General features: G+C 41.8%; 2 protein-coding genes across 4 annotated transcripts in view; one reads left to right on the top strand and one right to left on the bottom strand.

Annotated features, from left to right (window-relative positions):
* LOC147026833 (G protein-signaling modulator 2-like) overlaps nt 1–22,273 on the bottom strand; it is a 109,012-nt gene that overhangs the window by 23,314 nt on the left and 63,425 nt on the right. The window contains exons 4-5 of the mRNA XM_085882670.1: nt 4,459–4,558; nt 2,831–2,908 (exon numbers count right to left, since the gene is read on the bottom strand). Coding sequence (XP_085738796.1) covers nt 2,831–2,908; nt 4,459–4,558 — 178 coding nt within the window. The remainder of the gene's footprint in view (nt 1–2,830; nt 2,909–4,458; nt 4,559–22,273) is intronic.
* The window catches only part of LOC147026835 (beta-1,3-galactosyltransferase 1-like), a 39,688-nt gene continuing 37,559 nt past the window's right edge, over nt 20,145–22,273 (top strand). For all 3 annotated transcript variants that reach the window (XM_085882667.1, XM_085882669.1, XM_085882665.1), the window contains exon 1: nt 20,145–20,373. The gene's annotated coding sequence lies outside the window, so the exon portion shown is untranslated. The remainder of the gene's footprint in view (nt 20,374–22,273) is intronic.

Below are 22,273 nucleotides of genomic sequence, written 5' to 3' on the forward strand. Positions count from 1 at the left end.
AGAGCATCAGCCACAGATTTATGTCTCACATGGTAAAAACACAATCTGCAAAGAACAAAATCCTGTCTGCCACCTAGACGATTGCTCCTGCCAATCAAAACTAAAATATAGAAAACAGAAGGCAACTGCCATTGGGTAGAGATGTAAGTCAAAATGTGTGAAGCATGATGAAGCACTCCCACCCAATCTCCAACAGACGTGTACCGCACATGCGCAGACCAAATTGTCTACAGCTTGGATGGACGATAAAAAGCTTTTGATATTGTCCCACATTCATGCATGAAAAAAGGAAAGATCGCAATACTAGAAGTATTTCTGAAATTTCAACTGAAATTAGTGAAATGGCACTGACGACATCCACATGGAATTTGTGCAAGTGTGCAAGTGCGCAAGTGGACATTCATACATGGTACACCAACAAAAACGGACAATATAAAAATTAATCGAGATACAACAATACAGGAGCTAGACAGCAAAACATCCTACAAACACCTTGGAGTAGAAGAAGGCCACCAAATATGTCATATAAAACATGCAAAACAATTATTTATCAAAGAATACCTGCGTAGAACGAGGTTGAGCCTGAAAACATACCTCTCCCCAAGGAACAAAATTAAAGCCATAAACCAACTCGAAGTAACAGTGTCCCAATACAGCTGTGGAATAGTAAACTGGCCACAAGTGGAAATCAAAAAACTAGATATCAGAACAAGGAAACTCCTCACTGTCCATAAAATGTTCAGCAAAAATTAATGCATCCAGAGAATGTATCTGCTGAGGAAAGAAGGAGGTGGTGGCCTGATGGAACTCAATCAAGTGCACAGAGCGACGACTGTAGGATTAGCAGAGTACGTGAAAAGTTCAACAGACTACCAAATACAATTTGTATGGCAAGCATGAGCACAACAAACCAGCAAAGGGAGCTCTCACTCACCTTGAAGAAATACTTCCAAAAACAGGTGCAAATAGAAGATGTCACGCATCAAACCGAAACAGCAACCAATACAGCCCAAACAATTATAAAAAAGACAAAATAAATACCCAAGACGAAATACCAACAGATATATAGTGACAACTGGGAGAAAAACAAAAGAGCAGGGAAATATAAAAAAAGAGTTGGAAAGATTGGGGATAGACAAAGAAGGATCAGTGGAATGGCTAAGAAGAGGTCAGCTCAATTGGGAGGGAGAACAAATCATTATAAATGCCCTTATAAATCATGTTTGTAGTTTTGGAGAAGAAAGCAAATATCTGTTTTGGGGGGTCAAACCCACCCCCTCCGGGAAAACCGCTTAATGAGTGCAGATTTTGATGAGGTCAATATACCTTCGTTAGGCATCAGATATGAAGCTTGTGGTCAAGTTTCATCAAAATTATGTGTTTGGTTCAAGTGATAATGACTGAAGTGTTTACGGACTGACTGACTGACCGACTCACTCACTCACTCACTCACCTAAGGACACTGCTCAATCACATAAGCTCACCTGACTGAAGTCCAGGTGAGCTAAAATGGCAGGATTGAGCCAATCAGACAAGTGTAGATTTTATGAGGTAGAAACATAAAGCATGAGCCACCTCCTATTGGGATGTAAAAAACTCATGTCAGAACAGCTGTACACCCAAAGGCACAACAAGGTATGTTGAGTAATCCACTGGCACATTTGCAAAAAATTTCAATATCCCAGTTTCACAAAACTCATGGAAACATGAACCAAAAGCAATCATTGAAAACAAGGACATAATGCTCACATACGATCTGATGATCGTATCCAGTGTGAACATAAAAAACAAGGCACTGCGACCAGACATAGTACTCAGATACAAAAAGGAAAATAAGGCATTGCTAATTGAGGTTTCAGAACCCAGTGATTTTGGTCTAAACAATGCAGAAATCACTAAAATGACCAAATATCAAGACGTCAAGAATGAAGTGAAAAGATCCTCGAAGCTGAAGAGCGCCAAAATTGTCCGAGTGATAATTGGAGCAACGGGAATGATAAGAAGAACCTCAAAAGGATCCTACAAAACATCGCTGGGAACATTACCACAACATAACTGCAGTTGGAGGCTGTGCGGGACTCAGTGACAAACCTGAAAAGAGTCCTCGGGACAAAACTCTGAGAACAAGTCAACTTCACAACTTAGGCCATGAATGATGATCCTTCACCAAAACGAAGGTGGATACTTCAATTCCTGGGAGGACTCTGTTCCACCGACTGAAACCCAAATTATGGAGACAAGCACCGACACACACACACACACACACACACACACACACACACACACACACACACACACACACACACACACACATATAGACACACACACACACACACACACACACACACACACACACACACACACACACACACACACTCTCTCTTATTTTTGAATGACTGTCTTCTTGTTTCTCTTCAACGTTCTCATTTCACAAACCTCTTGCCATCTCACATTCTTTATCTCCCATTTCTCTCATTTCATTGATTCTCTTTCTGACTCCATTCCAGAGAAACAATAGAGTGCATTTTGTACTTCAACTTACCCTTCCCCATTCCCTCCAATTCTCACCGTTTGTGATATATTCTGCACATTATAGAATCATTTCTCATGTTACACTATTAGTGTAACTCAGCATGTCCTTTACAATATCTTCGTTTCTGTCCACGTTGCATTTGTTGTTGTCTCAATGTTTAAAGCTCTTCCACGAGCACCGTTTTCACTCCAACCAATAATAATAATAGTTTTAGTTCACACGTTGATATGTTATTACACGCTGAAGAATGACATTTACGAGCGATCTACATCAGACAAGAAGTGCAAGCTGGCATACTTCTGCTTTGTCCTTGGTGGTCCTCAGCTGCTCCATTATCCCCCACACTGTGTCGTTGTTCAATCCTGGCTCGAGTTCCTGCGCACAGAGGACAACACACGCACAAACACACAAACTACATTCTCATGTTTGGGGTTTCCCTCCGTTTCCCCACACTATAGTGTACTTACCTGCCAATGTTAAGTTTGGAACCAGGACCTCGTCACGGTCATTTTGGAAACATCTTTTCAATTCTAAAAAAGCAGATCAGGTAATTTAGTGAAGAGGTATCGGGTTGTATCGAGCACAATTACTCCATCCTCATGCACACGCTGCTGCCCAGCTTTACCAACAGGGATGAAATACGAGTGACCGAGACCGCTCGCTGGTGCTTTGACCTTTACAACTGGGGAATGAAAGCGAAGGACACGGTTTGTGGTGGATGTGGATGAAACCCACCTCGACCAGAGCTGCCTCATTCAGAAGATAAGTTGTTAAAGTTGCCAAAAGGATGAATGAGTTGAGTGAACAAACCCACACCGTGTAATCCTTGATCATGCTGTATTTCATACTAAGTCTGCTGCAACAGGGTGGTGCACTGGTAACGCACTCACCTTTGAGCTGACTAGTCTGCGTTCGATTCCTGACCCAACTGAACACTGTCTGATGACTACTGGGAGGAGCAATGGTTATAACCACCCAAGGTATTGTATGCCTATATCGACTGACAGCTTTGGCATCATGGACACTCTGGAATAAGAGGATGGCCACATGAACTGGGTGCATTTCATCACAAGCTGGATTGCCATCCTTAGTGCTAAGACTTTTAAGGAAGACAAACTCAGTCTCGTTATCCAATGGACAATGGGCTGTGTCCATTGTCCATTGGGACCATACTCTGTACAGAGCGTTGGTGCTGCTGAAGCAGTCTCCTTGGCTATTGGGCACAATCCTGGACAGGTCGCCACTCTGACGCAGGATACTTGAATGACTCGGTCATCCCAGCAAGCTGGTACTCATTTTGCCGACCTTGGAAGGATGGCAGGCTGAGTCAACCCCCTGGTGAATTAATTCAGCGGGCAACGAGGCTTGAACTCAGGACCCTCGGATCCCAAGCCGCCACCCTAACCACTGAGCCAACAAGCTCTGTGATTGGCTTATCAAGCAGGAAATGTGATGTTGCAGGGGTTTCTTACTCGTGATCTCAGGAGCTCATGTGTTCTCAGCCAAGCTTAAAGCCGACTGTAAACCCTGTAGGTCATCCTTGGCAACTACTGCGCCATCAGCATCATGCACCTGTCGGGCATCGATGTCAATCAGGCCACATGGTTTCCTCCACAAAATGCATTAGAATAATGAAAGGCCAGACATTCTGTGGATACAAAGCACATTTTGCCTAACTCTAGACTTTCCTGTTATGGATGAATTCAACAACTTGAACCAATGCAGCAGGCTTGTTGAGCATGCTAGTCAAGGCTTGATGAATTGTGCCTAAGGCTATGTATACATAGATATGCTTTTAGTGGCACAAGATTGTCCTGATCTGAACACTCTTCTAATTTTCGATTAAGGAAGAAACTCCAAACAAAATACTTCTCCATACAAATGAAATCAGAAAGAGATGCTATGCAGTGGTCAAGTGTACCCACCTCTCGAGCTATGTACAGATGTCTGAGCGCGTAACTCTGAGCTTCCACGAGCTGTCCCGAGGCAGTCGCAAGTCTCCAGCAAGCCCGTCTTTCCTCGACTCTGAGGCAACACAAGATCTTTGCACAACCCTCAAGATCAAGACTTTCGCTATGGTATGTGCTTGTGCTTGCATCACACGATGGTACTTGACACGTGTCAAGTACCATTCCATGGTGCTTTGCATTTATGGGTCAAGTCGTGGGGATATGACGCAAATAACGATTCGTTGGATAGATGGGGACGCAGCTGTTTGAGGACCGGATTCATCTTGCGATGTGCATCATGACAGTGGGTAAGGGACATTGGAAAGATTGCAACGACCTGACAATTCGAATACACATCGAGCTATTTCAGAAATTTGTGGGTTAGGTGGGCTGCTTATATACAGGGAGAGCATAACAATGTACTCAAATTTTGAAATATATATATATATTTTTTTAAATCACAGTAGTAGAGGTGTAAATGTCAAATATAGTGAATTAGGTCAGTTAAACATTCAAATTGTTTGTAGCAAATATATTTTGACATTTATATTATTATTATTATTGTTATTATTATGACGAGCAGCAGACGGGAGTGCCCATCTCGGCCCACCTTTGGTGGGCAATTTGAAGTGGTGATATTTATACAAAATGATACTTTCTTGTGGAACATGCTGTACAGTTAAAAAAAAAAATTGGGGATATACTATAACCATATTTGGCCTTGTGTAATGTTTTTGTGCTATAAAATACAACAAAAGTGGAATGTTCCACCAAGTGATATGTTTTCTGCGACACTGCACACCTGCACATTAATTTTGGGACATACTGTCATCATATTTTGCTTCGCAGGACCACATTGTCAAGTTTTTATTTTATTTTATTGATGTCATTTTTTTTGTAGGTAACCCATGGCGCAAGTGACGGAGGAGCGAATCTTCATTGTCGAACAGAAAGTAGAGCTGAAATCAGTAAAATGAGTGTAGTAGGCATACAGAAGACAATTTCCAAACATCATAATACCTTAACCTTAAAGTGGAGATTGACGGGCTCAATGAAGAACAACAATACAGGACAATCTGAACATCTGAGGGATATTCGAACTCCAGAGACTCTGCCAGGCGGGCACCAGTTGAGGTTGAAGTTTTCCTGGCCAGTGGCAACCCCCCCTTCCCCTCCCCCATATACTTTCTGAACTATCTTCTTGAGGAAGTTCAGCCATTCAAACTCTTGGGTCTCACGATCAGCCCTGATCTTTCTTGGACAAACCACATTTCTACGTTGATCTCCAAAGCCAGCTGCCGACTGGCCATCCTCCATCATACAGAGCACTCCCTTCACACACTGAACTCATATCCACATACAAGGCCTTCATCCGCAGCTTTATGGAGTACTGCTCTCCCCTCTGGGCTAGCTCCCCTGCCTCACATCTTGCTCAGCTTGATGCCGTGGAAATGAAGGCTTTCAAGATTATTGGAATCTCCTGCAATGAAGCTGAATCTATGGGCGTATCGTTTAACCATCACAGACAGGTTGGTGGTCTCTCTGTCTTCTACCACCTCCTTTCTCTTTCTGGTCTTGCACCCTCTCCTCTTTCCATGATTTGTCCCCCCCCGCCCCCTCAGGTTTATGAAAGGCTCACATGATCCACCATCAACTCTCTTCTGGTAAAAGTACCAAAATCCAGAATCTCTGCTCACATCCACTCATTTGTTCCTCTTTTTTTCCCCACCTGTGGAACCAACTTCCACATCGTCTTCAATGTCATTCTTCCCTCCAGGTATTCAAGACAGCTGTTTACCACCATCTCACATCATCCCCAATCCAAAACCATGATCTTTTCTACCCTCGTTAACCCCACCCAAATCCCTCCTCATTTTCCAGTTTTTCCTCCTTGGAGTTCCTTCTCCATGCATGTGTGTTCTGCATCCTGTTTTTGTCTGTTACATCCTGATCCATTGAGTGCACGAGCTATTTCACGAGCCTCGACTTGGTGTGCAAAAATCCCCACAATTATTAAAGTGATTGCGCGTTCCGCTAGAAAATCAACAAGGGTCATTTCACATGAAATTGCAGTGTTTCAAAGCAGTGTCATGAGAGTGTTAAAGTGTGATCTGAAGGCTTTTCCCTTACAAAACAAAAATTAATTTGTCGGTTTTGGGGCATGGATATCCCAGCCCACTTTGTTGAGATACCACTCCACTCTCCAAAAATACCACGTGCACTCCAATTTTTTTTACAACAGTTCATACCTTTTTAAAGATCAGGATACCGAGGAAGGGGTGGCTGTGAACGCGGAATGTTACGCACACATGTTGGACACGTTTTTCTCCAATCAAGTGAGAAATGTTCCTGGTGCTCGGTTTCAACAGGACGGAGCACATGACCATGCAGCTCGCTTTCCCCATGCATTGGCTCAGTAATCACTTTCCTGGCAGATTAATATCCACCGATCTGGACTGACTTGGCCTCCAAGATCTCATGACCTGCTCTCACCTTTAGATTTTTAATTCTGTGGGGATTGTTAAAGGAAAATGTTTTCAAAGAACCTAATGAATGTTTCTGAACTCACAGATGCTGCAACGAGGGTCATTTTCAGTCTCATGTGAAACACTTCCAAATGTATCCGTAAATGTGCAGAACCTCAAGGAGGATATTTCGAACCTTATTTGCAGTCAAACAAACTTTATGAGTTGTTTTATGTATCAAATAAATTATATGGTCTTACATTAAAAATATCAAATTTAATAAACAATAAAAATCGGGTACATTTTTGTGAATAACCGTGCCGTGCAGATCACAAAGCACACCGGCACGTCCAGAAGACGCAACATTCGGTACACAACGTCGCACACCAACTCTGTGTGCATCCGAGGACTTCCTACATCCTCACCATCTCAAGCAAACAATTTTATAAACTGTAAACGACATCGTAGTATGCACTTGAACTATATGGCCAAGAGAAACATTGATGTATATTTCTTACCTGATTAATTTGAAGATCACCAACCGTTGAAAGCATAAAACTCCCCTGACCATTCAACACTTCCAGCCGAACGTGCAGGTGCAGTAAGACATCAAGAGATAAACTTGACTGAGGTCAGTAGATTACTCCACTGACGAATTGTGAAAGCAGGCAGTTAAATCACTTTCCTATTTCTTCATCTTTCTCAAAAAGAAGTCACACGTAGAGATGCACCGACGTGTGATAGCACTCGCTGCACAGTGCCCACCTTGAAATCTGGATCAAGGCTTTAAGCTCCTATTTTTAAGGTGATCGAGGATGACCGGCCCCGTGCATGGACCCTTCAAAACGCCCACCGGCACACGCCACTCGGCCCAATTAGTGGTGCTGAAGCACAGCGCACGACAAGGCAGAGCTGCTCATTGTGGCTGTTGAAGATGTGCCCTCGAGCGTTAGCATCCCATTTCAGAGGAAGGCATAGGAATGGGGGAGGTAGAAGTTTCCCCCCCACAAGTGTGGCATTCTTAATATGAGAATGTCCATTCCGGGCCTCACGGACATGCGAGAGAGACATGTAGATTTAGGTGGGACAAGATGCCCCCTGTATGTATGTAATATGTAATACTAGCTGAAGTACCCAGGGAAAGTCAATGACATACTCTAACGAGAACGGGCACTCATAGAGCGCATACCTTCGCCGCCACTACTTTTTTGTTCTTGGTATGAGTGTGGGGAACTGGTTTCATATGAATGGTCTTATGACACAAACCACATATCTATAATGTCATGACCCCCCCCGACTTTCGGGGGCTACGGACTAAACAACAATCAACTCACGTCGTTTTGGCGAGTCTTCACTCGCAAGCTCGGTGAATACAACGTTTCAACAAGAGAAGGTAATCTCGTTTGATGCTGGTTTCATGCAAATCGAATAAGAATTGACTGAGTTATGCCGAAAACCGCATATTTTTCAAGGGCGTGACTCCCCCCCCCCGACATTTTACCCCAACCGGTGACATGTGTTATGATGTCATTGTGTCACAAGATTGGGCATTAAATTCTGAACATTTTGGTGTAGGGTTCATGTAAAGCGGACAAGAATTGACCGCGTTATGACAAAAACCGCACATTTTTCAAGGTCGTGACCCCCCTGACCTTTGACCCCTAACCGGTAACAAGAGTATGGGCGTCATTGTGTCATATTGCATATCACAAGATGGGGCGTTGAATTCTGAACATTTTGGCATTAGTTGCATGCAAATTGAATAAAAATTGACCGTGTTATCGTAAAAAGACGATTTTGACCTTTTCGTGACCTTGACCTTGACCTTTGACCCGAACGATCCCAAGATCGAATCGAATGCTTCCTGGCTAATAACCAATCATCCCACCAAATTTCATGCAATTCGGTTTAATACCTTTTGAGTAATACGAATCACAAGATTACAAATAAATAAATAAATAAATAAATAAATAAATACACGCCGACCAAAACATAACCTTTCGCAGAATGCGAAGGTAATAACACTGGGGAACAAATTTGTTCGTATTATCTGTTGCATGAGATTTTTCAACTTATTCTATGTATTTTTTCAACGCTGATTTCAAATCTGAAATCGGTTTTCCTCTACATGCTCTCATTTTCATGCAATTTGAAACTTCCAATTTTCGCGAAAAAGGACACCCATTGCTATTTGCACTCGGGATAACTTGAGATCTAGGGGTGCGATTTCGGACTTTAGTGGAAATATACGATGCCTAAACTGCTAAATAACTATCGACCGTATTCGTTTTGCTGCTAACTATTTGCTCACGATTTATTTGACATCAATTTTTTTTATCTTTATTGATATTTATTTATCTTTATTGACATATATTCTTTAACTTTATGTTTTTCTTTGTTTCAGATCTGATCATGGCTTCTTCAATAAGACATAAATGTGTAAATAATCCTGATGCATTCTGTTATGTATGTGGCTGCTACACACTACTTCATCAAAAGTGCAATATAACATCGTTTGTAAGGCATGCCTATAAAGCCTATTTTGATGTTCTTCTTGGTGACCAAGACAACAAATGGGCTCCTCATATGGTATGTCATAATTGTAAGGAAATGCTTCGTGACTGGACAAAAGCAAAACGAAAGGGTCCGCCTTTTGGAGTTCCCATGGTTTGGCGAGAACCCAAGGACCACGTAACTGACTGCTATTTTTGCCTGGTCAACACAAAGGGTGTTGGCAACAAAAACCGGCAAAATATCTCCTATCCCTGTATTCCCTCAGCAATTCGACCTACTCCGCACTTTGAGGAACTCCCTGTTCCAGTCTTTAATGGTTTTGTCTTATCTGAAGATGAAGGCAGTGAACATGATCAGCAAGAGCATGAGGCTCGTGATGACGGGCTTCAATAAATGGTTTCAGAATCCGAAGCCTCCTCATCTGATACCAAACAGTCATCAGCCCCTCAGCAGTTTCGCCAACCGGAATTGAATGACTTAGTGCGTGATTTGGGGCTCTCCAAGAAAGCAGCTGAGGTATTAGCCTCCAGGCTGCAAGAACAAAATCTACTTGACCACTCTGCAAATGTTTCATATTTCCGAAAGCGGGACCAGATATTTGTTGCCTTTTTCTCAGAAGACGAGCAGTTTGTTTACTGCCACGATATCCCAGGTCTTCTCAGGCAATTAGGTGTAACTTCGTATAATCCAACAGAATGGCGATTATTTCTGGATACCTCTAAGCGCAGCCTCAAGTGTATTCTCTTGCACAATGGCAATGTTTATGGAGCGGTTCCAGTTGGTCACTCAGTGCATTTGCGAGAAGAACATAATGACATAAAAATGGTCATTGACTTACTCAAATATCACGAGCACAACTGGATCATTTGTGTAGACCTGAAAATGGTCAACGTTCTCCTTGGTCAACAGAAAGGCTTCACAAAGTTTCCATGCCATCTCTGCATGTGGGACAGCCGAGCTCGAGAGAAACACTGGATCCAGAAGGAGTGGCCCATCCGTGAAACTGGAAGCAGGCATGCCAAACATTGTGAATGACCCAATCGTCAACCGAGAGAAGATCATTTTCCCCCCACTCCATATCAAGCTCTGCTTGATGAAACAGCTCGTGAAGGCATTGAGTACTGATGGTGAATGTTTTCAACATATAGTTTCTGCTTTTCCTGCTTTGTCTTTCGAGAAGATGAAAACAGGTGTGTTCGATGGACCCCAAATTTGTGCCCTTCTACGTGATGAGGAATTTGTAAGGAAGATGAATGACAAGGAGAAGACAGCGTGGCTGTCCATCGTCACAGTTATACAAAACTTTCTTGGTAATAAAAAGGCAGATAACTTATGAGTTTCTGGTTACTAGAATGCTGTTGGCTTTTCGTGATCTTGGGTGCAACATGAGTGTAAAGCTCCATTTCCTGAATAGTCACCTTGATCAATTCCCTGAGAACCTTGGGACTGTGAGTGAGGAACAGGGAGAGCACTTCCATCAGGACCTCATGACGATGGAAGAGCGCTACCAAGGGCGATGGGACAAAAATATGATGGCAGACTACTGCTGGAGCATCAAACGAGATTGCCCTGTGGAAGTCCACAAACGCAAGAGCTACAAGTGCAAATTCTTGCCTGAATAGGACCTATTTGAACTTTGCATTCCATCCTTATCAATTGTTCTGAATCACCTATCGTCTTTATTTCGAAATATATGTTAATTTAAATTTGCTTTTAATTCAAATTGTAACTTACCAAATAAATGTTGATAATGGTGGATTGAAAAAAAATCGAGAGCTTCCAGAGAGAAACTAACTTCAGATTTGAATTCAGCACACTCAAATTAGGTAAGATCAAGTGCTGGTATAAATGCAACAAAAAATTTGTTCGCCAGTGATTATTAAATTTGTGTTGTCGACAATAAACTACATTGAAGGGGTCTTAAAGGGTCTTCGGAGTCTTCGGGATTTTGAGGGTCTTAAGGGTCTTAGGGGTCTGAGGCATCTTCGGGGTCTTTAAAGACTGAAGTGGTGAATGAAAATACCCTTAGGACAATCCCTGGGTCGGACTTGGTCTGTCTGCCAAATGTGGTGGTCTTTGCAAAAAATAAGATTGTGGGTTCTGAAGCTCATCTGGATCAGGAGCAAGAATCACTGAAACCACCCCCCCCACCAATCCCCCGCAGCAATTCTTCAACCCTGATTTTTTTTTAATGCTGTGAACAAACTTGGTACATCACAGGTGATGAATGTTGTGGTCAAGTTTCATCAAAATCGTGTGCATCGTTAAGTAGAAGAGAGCAAATACCTATTTGGGGAGGTCAACAACTCCTCCCCATGTAGACCCCCTTAATGATTGCAGATTTTGATGAGCTCAATACTCCTTTGTTCGGCAACAGAGATGAAGATTGTGCCAAAGTTTCATCAAAATCGTGTGTTTGGTTCAAGCGATAATGACTGAAGTGTTTACGGACTGAATGATTCATTGATTCACCGACTGACACTGGATCAGACCATGCATGACATTATAACATGTTAGATCAGGTCATTGAAAGGATCAGACCGTGCATGACATTATAACATGTTAGATCAGGTCATTGAAAGGATCAGACCGTGCATGTCATTATAACATGTTAGATCAGGTCATTGAAAGGATCAGACGGTGCATAACATTATAACATGTTAGATCAGGTCATTGAAAGATCAGACCATGCATGACATTATAACATGTTAGATCAGGTCATTGAAAGGATCAGACCATGCATGACATTATAACATGTTAGATCAGGTCATTGAAAGGATCAGACCGTGCATGACATTATAACATGTTAGATCAGGTCATTGAAAGGATCAGATCGTGCATGGCATTATAACATGTTAGATCAGGTCATTGAAAGGATCAGATAGTGTATGACATTAAAATATGTTCGATCAGGTCATTGAAAGGATCAGACGGTGCATGACATTATAACATGTTAGATCAGGTCATTAATAGGATCAGACCGTGCATGGCATTATAACATGTTAGATCAGGTCATTGAAAGGATCAGACGGTGCATGACATTATAACATGTTAGATCAGGTCATTGATAGGATCAGACCGTGCATCACATTATAACATGTTAGATCAGGTCATTGAAAGGATCAGACCGTCCATGACATTATAACATGTTAGATCAGGTCATTGAAAGGATCAGACCGTGCATGACATTATAACATGTTAGATCAGGTCATTGAAAGGATCAGACCGTGCATGACATTATAACATGTTAGATCAGGTCATTGAAAGGATCAGACCGTGCATGACATTATAACATGTTAGATCAGGTCATTGAAAGGATCAGACCGTGCATGACATCAGGTCCATCTGAGTCTTAAGTTCCCTGGTGCTTCCAGTTTTGCTCTCCAGATATGAGACTTGCACTCCGACCAGGGATCTGAGACCGAGACTTAATTCCTTTGGTACCAGGTCTCTTCAGAGAATCCTTGGCTATTGCTGGTCAGACTTTCTGTCCAACGAGCGGTTGTGGAGAGAGACTCAAATGAGATTTGTTACCTGCATAGTCCGTGAGTGTCAGCTGCAGCTGTAGGGACATGTGGCTCGTTTTCCTAACGCTGATCCTGCTTAACAGATTCTCTCAGCGGGGGAGCTTCGTGAGTGGAGGAGGCCAATGGGCCGACCACGTGTCTCATGGTCGATCAGCATCTGAAGGAGATGGGGATGGACCAGGAATCTGCCTGGGGCATGACCCGACGGAGGCCCCTGGCATACCGGTGGAAAGTGGGCACAGCGATGCCCTGCTCTGGTGCATGCTCCCATACCTGACCTGACTCTCACCCCACACGTCATCTCTTTCAACTCCTCCCTTCCAGAAAACATTGCAGATCACTTACCATCAGAACAACACACTTCAATAACAGCTTCTTTCCAACAGCAGTAAGAACTTTGAAGACTGAGTCACCTATCTCACACTTCACTGAAGAAAACATACCACTTAATATTCAGCATTGACACACTTGATATGCCAATACACATTTACTGTCTCCTGTATATTATATGTGTAATCTGTCTCTGCTTTGTTTTGTAAATTGTAAAATTATGTATGATTGTTTTTTTCCTGTAATACGCCAAAGCAAATTCCTATCAACCTTGGTTGGCTGTCAATAAAACTCTTGAATCTTGAAAAGAAAAAACTTAAGTACTGAGCATTCAGTAAGTACTGAATGGAGCATGCTCACACAAAGTGAATATTGGCAAGATTTCTTTGAAGAATTTTGTTGAACATTTTAAGAAACTCAAGTCAGAAGTCGAATGATAGTGGGTATCCTAATGATGAAAATTTTGATGCAAGGACCATTAATCATTCTGTGAATGAATGGATGAATGGTGATTTCTACTGAAGAGCTTTTGTCTTTTAATACCCAAACTTCTTCTTGCATAAGGGAATTTGGCTGCTGGGTAGCTATCATCTGGTGGTGACACGACTATGCTGATGATGCTGTGCCCCTATACCAGTACACTGGTACTCATTTCGCCAACTTCAAAAGGATGACAGGCTGAGTCAACCTCAGCTGGTGTTAATTCAGCAACCAACGGGGTTCAAATCAGGACCCTAAGATCTGAAGACAGCCAACCTAACCACTAAGTCAACACCAGGCTCGACCCAAAATTAAAAATAACAAGTCTTGTGGCATTGATAGCATTATTAACGAATATTTTCAAAAATTGCCCAGTTACTGTAATCCAACTCAGTTTGGTTATTTGATTATTTATTTTTTTGTATACCTTGTCGAGGCTCATGAAAGCAAACGCACAACGCACAGTGAGGGGGTGGGGGGGGCATGAGAAAAGAGGGGCGGGAGTGGGAAAATTAGGGAACAGAGACATTATGAGATCTGTGGAAGGGAGAGGGATGGGGTGGGGAACATAGGTAGGAGGTGGGTTTGCTTTGGATTAACGGAGGGAGAAAAGATCGAGGATTTGGATGGGGGATGATAAGAGGTGGTGGTGAACAGCTGTTTTGAAGGCTTGGAGGGAAGAATGGGATTGAACAGAGTGAGGGAGTTTATTCCAATGGCTGGGAAAAAGGAGGAATGAAAGAGTGAAGGTGAGCAGTGATTCGTGATTTTGGTAGTTTTACCAGAAGGGGGTTGTTGGCGGACCTTGAGTGCCCTGCGGAAATATGGTGGGGACAAATCGCAGACAGAGTAGGAGGGGTGAGACTGGAGAGGAGACGGTAGAAGACAGAAAGATCACCGACCAGCCTGCAGTGAGAGAGTGAGAGGCCCAAAGGCTCGGCCTCATCGCGAGAGATGCCAATGATCCGAAATGCCTTGGTTTCCACAGCGTGAAGCCGAGAAAGGTGAGAGTCAGGAGCACCAGCCCAGAGGTGAGTGCAGTACTCCATCAGGCTGCAGCCAAAAGCTTTGTATGTGGTCAGGAGCTCAGGTGGGCCGAGGAAGGACTTTGCTCGATGGAGGATTCCTAGTCGGCGACTGGTCTTGGAGGCGAGGTTGGAAATATGGCTTTCCCAAGAAAGATCACGGCAGATAGTGAGACCCAGGAGCTTGAAAGAAAGGACTTCTTCCAGAGGATTGTTGAGAAAGTGGATGGGGGGGGTTCTAAAATAGTCGATGGGGGATTTGGTATTGAACTCAGGAATAGTTCCTAGTGACTGGTCCATTGGTGTAACGAGATGGTATTCATAGAATACATACCCTGCACAATCTTGAGAAGGACCCGGTGCAAGCCAACTCTTGATTTTTTAATGTTTTTTTTCTTTGATTCAATATGGCTGCCAGACGATGTGACACTTGATGTCACATCTTTATCAAACCATATTTCCCATTGGTAGTTGATCAATTCGTTAAATTTTGCATTGATCAGTCAGGCAGTTTCTCCTGCAAAGATTTTCAAAGATTTTCCCTTCGATCCAATATGGCTGCCAGACCACGAAACATATGATGGTCCTTTTTCTGAAAATCCTGTTCATATTTCAAGTCAATCGGATGAAAATTGAGGATTTCAGAAATTTGGCCAATGTTGACTTTTTGGCTTATGTTGACCTCAAAAATAATTGGCGGTTGAATTCAGTGAGGTGACATGAAAATTCTGTTGAAATTTCAAGTCAATCAGATGAAAAGTGACAATTTTCAGCCTATGTTGACCTATGTATGTTGAGCTGTGTAGAAATTCGGCTTATGTTGACCTTTTGTCTTCTTTAGACCTCAAAAATAATGGGTAGTTGAATTCAATGACCAAATGTGCAAATCCTCTTCTAATTTTAAGTCATTCGGATAAAAATTGACAATTTTAGAAATTCAGCCGATGTTGACCTCAAAAATAGTTGGTAGTTGAATTTAGTGACCTGATGTGCAAATCCTGTTCAAATTTCATCAATTGGATAAATATTGAAGATTTTAGACAAACCACCTTAGTTGTTGACCTTGGGCCTATGTTGACCTCAAAAATAGTTGGTAGTTGAATTTAGTGACCTGATATGCAAATTCTGTTCAAATTTCAAGTCAATTGGATGAAAAGTGACAATTTCAGAAATTTTGGCCTATGTTGACCTTTTGGCCTCAGATGATCTCAAAAATAATTGGTAGTTAAATTCAATGACCAAATTTACAAATCCTGTTCAAATTTCAAGTCATTTGGATAAAAATTGACAATTTTATAAATTTCGGCCTATGTTGACCTCAAAAATATTTGGTGGTTGAATTAAATGACCAAATGTGCAAATCTTCTTCAAATGTCGAGTAAATCGGATGAAAATTGACAATTTTAGAAATTCAGGCCGATACTGACCTTTTGTCCTATGTTGACCTCAAAAATTATAATTGGTGGTTGAATTCACTGACCCTGATATTAAAATCCTGTTCAAATCTCAAGTCAATCGGATGAAAGTTGAAAATTTTAGAAATGCGGCCTCAGTTGACCTTTTGGCCTATGTTGACCTCAAAAATAGTTGCTGGTTGAATCCAGTGAGCTGATCTGCAAATCCTCTTCAAATTTCAAGTAAATCAGATGAAAATTGGCCTATGTTGGTGTTTGGCCTATGTTGAGCTCAAAAGAGTGATCGCTATATCACATGGTCATGTAGCATGTGGTAAAGTTTCAGTTTCCTCCGCTGAACGGTGTTCGTTGTATGCTCTTAACAAAATGCAGACTCAATGTACGACGTAAGGCACATGTAGTATGCTACCGATTGCTTAACCATGCTTTTTTCTTCACGCGCGCAGGGTAATAATGCTGTTGTATAAAAATTAAGGATCGATTGATGAAAATTACAGAGGCATCACTCGTTGGAGTTGTTTAGGCCAGCTGTTTACTGCATTAAATGCCAGACTATGAACCTACATAGAGGTGATGAGCAGGCTGAGTTTAGAGAAGGGTTTAGTACCCTCGACTATATATTTGCTATACATTCCATAGTTGATTTGTATTCATCACACCAAAAGAGATTATACTGTGCCTTTGTTGACCACAAAAAAGCATTTGATTTGGTCAATAAATCTTCTCTTTGGTAGAAACTGATTTTATCAGGGTTGAACGGTGGGGTTATCAATGCTGTCGATAACTTATACTTGAATGCTAAGTCATGTGTTAAAAAAAGGTAATTCTCTCTCTCACTTATTTTCGTGTAATGTTGGTGTACATCAGGGTGAAAATTTGTCCCCTCTTTTCTTTGCCATTTACACGACTTTGAATACTATCTTGTTCAGGCCGATTAACACTGACCTAGATGGATAGCCAAACGGTTTTCACTCGGACGCGAACAGCCGAGATCCTTGGAGGTTAGATCCGCCAGAGATCCGCGTTGGGGAGGAAAGGCGGCGAAGGCGCATCTGATGGAAAGCACACGGGTTTATTCTCGAACCCACGTTTAATGAACATAAAATTAACGAGTTATAATGAAAATACACCAAAGTGTGAGGTAATGAAACGTGAGGTAAACTAATTCCGAGTTTGAGACGTCTCCACTAGGTCACAAAAACAGACAAGGGGAAAGATAAAGTTAAAAGAAATTCCTCCCTTTATGCTGGTACTCAGCGTTGTGTCCAGAGATTACCTTTTTGGAGCCTGGTGTCATCGAACCACGTAGCTACCGCATGGTAAAACGCACCCAAAATGGCGCGAAGTGAGATATGGTCACATACGTGAGATAATTCGTGTGGACCATCTTCAACGCCAGGGCCCACAAACCGCCGTGCAGTTTCTTCTCACGATCAAGGTTGCCACACCGCTTCCTCAAATTTCCCGGTTCACACACACAATAAATGGCGCCGCCTTCTCCTCGATCACATAACAAGGTGACTGCCGTGGCTCTGCGATAAGGCCGAGAGAGGCGCTCTTCTTCTCCTCTCCTTCTCAAATGCACAAACTTCATGATCCAGGTGATCAGACAATAGCAAGCATCTTGTTTCAGTAAGTGAACAAATTCACATCAGCACAAACAACGACAATCGCGCTGCTATTTTGTCATGGGGAGAAAGACCAGAGTCTCACGCTTTGCTTCCAACTGCCCTCTCATCTCTCTAACCCCTCCCTCTTCTCTGACGTCAGCCTCGGGGGCATGGCCTGCCAGTATGAAGCCAGGAAGGTGGGGTTTTTGCCTGCTTGGAAGCATTCGGCTCTGTTGTTATTTTTGTTGTTGGAAGAACGTGATTCCTTTTTATAGCCGGCCTTGTAAATGTAAAAACGTAGGAAAAGGTCACGGGGGCAATCACATACTACAAGAAACTAGCCTGAAACCCGACCTCATTAACACAGCACTGCCACCCCCGTGTGGTGACACGTAACAATCTTAAGCTGACAATTTTCCCAACTTAATTTACACGAGATGTCTCCAACCCATCCACGGACCATGCTACACTATACAATTCTACCTTTACCATGGAATTCCTCCATCTACACCACAAACGTAACAATACTTTGTCAGTCATCAATACAATGGTTTAGATGTTCTTACGTATAATATCAATAATTTCCTGAGCGATAGTGATATCCAAGTTTTTCTCAGGCTGCATGTGTTACTTTATGTTGATGACAATTGTGATGGTGAATATCCCGAGGAATTGCAGCATGCGCTAGATGCAGTGAGGGATTATTGTGAGCTCTGACATTTGACTGTGAATATAGTATCCAAAGCAAAAGTTGTCATTTTTTTTTTTCAAGAGGTAAAGTCCGAAATTTTCCAAATTTTATATTTGGTAAATGACAAAATTGAAGTGATGAGAGATTATATGAGACTTCATTGTATTGTACCTTGTATGAGACTTCATTGACAAGAGAATGGTAATTTTGTGGTTGCGAATTGTAAGTGGCAAGCAGAACAAATTTTCTCCTGTTATCTTTTAGATTAGCAGTGTCTTCATGAAAGTGAAATATTTCAGTCTAAATGGATATCCACTGTGAAAAGTATTGTTGATCACTGGTTATTCCAATATATGGTATAATTTCTATAACTTTGATAAATGATGGTTTAAGTATCAAACGCAACATCCTTGACACGAGTGTGCAGATTTTGCATGATAAAGTCAACAAACAGTAACTCCCTGTGCTCAAATTAGTTTACTTGAGAATAAGTTTTACTTCATTTTCTCCTCTACCACCAAAGGTGAAGGAGGTTATGTTCTCACCCCCTTTCTGTTTGTTTGTCTATTTGTTTGTGTGGACGGATTCGGATGAAACTTGGTGGACAGGTTGGGTGTGTCACAAAGACGAAATGATTAGATTTTGGTGAAGATCTTAATTCGGATCTGGATATGAGAATTATTTAATTTAATGAATTGATTCTTCAACATTAAGAGTTAGGGCCAAAACGATTTATATACAGTTTGGCATTTCAAAAATGAATTGGGTCACATATGTTCTTATTATATGGAACAGGAATTATGGGGCAGAGGTATGTGCTCTACTGAGTGCTCTTCTAGTTTATGAGTGCAACTTTCTCCAGTCCTCAGAGTTAATATGTATAGATTTTGCTGACAACCATAATCTTCCTGTTTCTCGTGGTCGCTATCAAATCAATATTTGATACTTTTCAATAGCTATGTCCATTATGCGGGTCTAATGCTACCGGTGACGAATTTCACTTCTTCTTGTCTCTCCAGCGTTGGATGAAGCTCGAAAGAAGTGTATGAAACGTCATTATTGGGAAAATCACTCACTACATAAAACGAATGAGTTATTTAATGTGGGTAATGTTGGTCAGCTTGTTAATGTGGCGAAGCTTATTGGTAGCACATTATCCAGGTTCGAATAACTTGATCATTTTTTTGTTGTCATGGAGAAATTTTGTATGCTCAGTCATGCTTAAAAATGTAATGTATCTTGTCATCTGTATGCAGACATCACTCATTTTGTAAACACTTGCATTCTTACGCTCCCTTTACTCTTATGCCCTGAAAGGGCTCAAATTGTTGATAATATAATTTAAATAAAAAAAACAAATTCAATTGGATGTAATTTCATTGGCAGGGATTTCTCATAGGTAATCAGTCTAATGGTGTTGTCACTTTAAAAAAAAAAAAACAACATAACAATTATAGAGCTTGATGATAATTGTGTTTTGATCAGAAAGCCTCCAGGTGTTTTTCTCATCCAGAAACATCAGCTTAAATCTCTCCACCATGGAGTTATCGTTCTGTCCCGTGGAACACGACACTGGGACTTTGGACCCTCCGACGTATTTTTCATTGTTGGGACTTGGGAGGCCTTGCTAATAGCCGGGAATACAGAAAAAGCAACTCGACAGGTGTTTGTGACAGCAAGTGGGGGGCGTTTCCCACACCTTTCAGACCGGGGTAAGTGTGGTTTAGCGTGAACTCGCCCCGAGTTGGCTCTTGCACGAGAGAGAGAGAGAGAGAGTCAAACACTTCAAAGGAAATGGACAACGTGGGACTTCCCATCTTGTAGAAGCTCTGTGGTGAGTTTGTCTCCCACCTCGACTCGAGCATTGTCGAACAATCGCTGGAGTTGAACAAAAACTTCTCTATTGATCTTGATCATTGCAAGCAATATGCATGCAGTGTGTGTGTGTGTGTGTGTGTGTGTGTGTGTGTGTGTGTGTGTGTGTGTATATCTGTCTAATACGTATAAGATAGGGTGTATATATATATATATATATATATATATATATATATATATATATATATATATATATATATATATATATATATATATATATATATATATATATATATATATATATATATATATATATATATATATATATATATATATATATATATATATATATATATATATATATATATATATCTATATATATATATATTTTATATACATGTACATTTCTATAATATATATATATATATATATATATATATATATATATATATATATATATGTATATATATTATATATGTGTACATATATAATATGTATATGTATATATATATATATATATATATATATATATATATATTTATTATATATTGTTACGTTTTATATATATTTTATATTTTTTTATATTTTCTATATATAAATGTTTTATATATTCTTTTCTAAAAACAAAAACATGTCAGGATGTACAGAAGATTAAATTCATTTAAAAATAACCCGGGCAACGCCGGGTGCATTCACCGAGTATTCATATATTGATGTAGGGCTGGGTATGGGTGGCGAGCACGACCGCCAGAGGGAGCAGAAGAGTCGGCTCCACCGAACACACTGGAATTTAGGTCGCGACCTTCTGATAAGTCCGAAAGGTACGGGTCCCTTGTAGGACCATGAATCGCCAATAATTCAACCGCATGGGGTCGGCTTAATTGCCAAACTTCAATATACCTAATTACCCACGCGGCAAAGCTACCAGGGAATTCACACCCTTGACAGACCTCAAGCGGGAAGAGCCGTTACCGTGCTCAAACCGTGTGTAACCCGAGCGGATGGTCACCAAGGCCTGTCGGTCCAAATGCACAATTTACTGTCTCGCTATTTCTCAACACGCACCATGCTAAGCCAATAAAAGGAATGACAGGGAACGAGCTGGGACATTCAACAATAGGGAAATTTATTACAATAATAAGTGGGGTGGGAAGCACGTAAGGGCAGAGATATCCGAATATCAAGCAGGCAATATACAATGAGCAAAAGCTCTTATCAATTATACTTATCAGACGGGCCCATACACAGATACACACCCAAAGAAACGGACCCCGTCGGGTCTTTATTGAAGGCTTCCAGCTCGAGGAAAGGTGAGCTGGAGACCAGAGCCCGTGCTTGGACCTGCCCGCCTTGTGCGGTCTTCGACGATCTGGCTCAGTGGCGGGACTCAAACCCGCAGTTTTCACGTGGCGTCAAGGACGAAGGCACCAGGAGTGGAGCGGCAGACGCCAGCACGATCGGCAAAAACAAGTGAGGAGGCAGTGAGGCAGGCGAAGCAAGTGATTCTCCTCAGGCTCCGACATACAACCAGGCTCCGATGCCAACACAAACATGAACACATACCTGAACCCGAATACAAACAACCCTCCAAAGGGAGCCTGGTCTTTTATCTGCTCCCTGAGCGGGGCGGAGCCTCGGTGTCGGATGTTCTGTGCACGCTTGGTTGGACAGGGATCAGGTGTTGACGCGCTGTTCGCTCCTGATTGGACAGCAAGGGGAGCCTGGTAAAGCGCTAGTTCAGTGGAGGAGTTGTGAAGGGGAACGCGCTGTAAAGCACTAGTTCAGTGGAGGAGTTGTAAATCGGAACACGCTGTAAAGCGCTAGTTCAGTGGAGGAGTTGTGAAGGAGAACGCGCTGTAAAGCACTAGTTCAGTGGCAGGGTGGTTGGTTTGTCGGATCTAAGGATTTAAAGACCTGAC

This window comes from Eptatretus burgeri, chromosome 5 (genome assembly GCF_056783735.1).
Source record: "Eptatretus burgeri isolate ZD-2024b chromosome 5, Ebu_testis_v1, whole genome shotgun sequence".
NCBI lineage: Eukaryota > Metazoa > Chordata > Myxini > Myxiniformes > Myxinidae > Eptatretus > Eptatretus burgeri.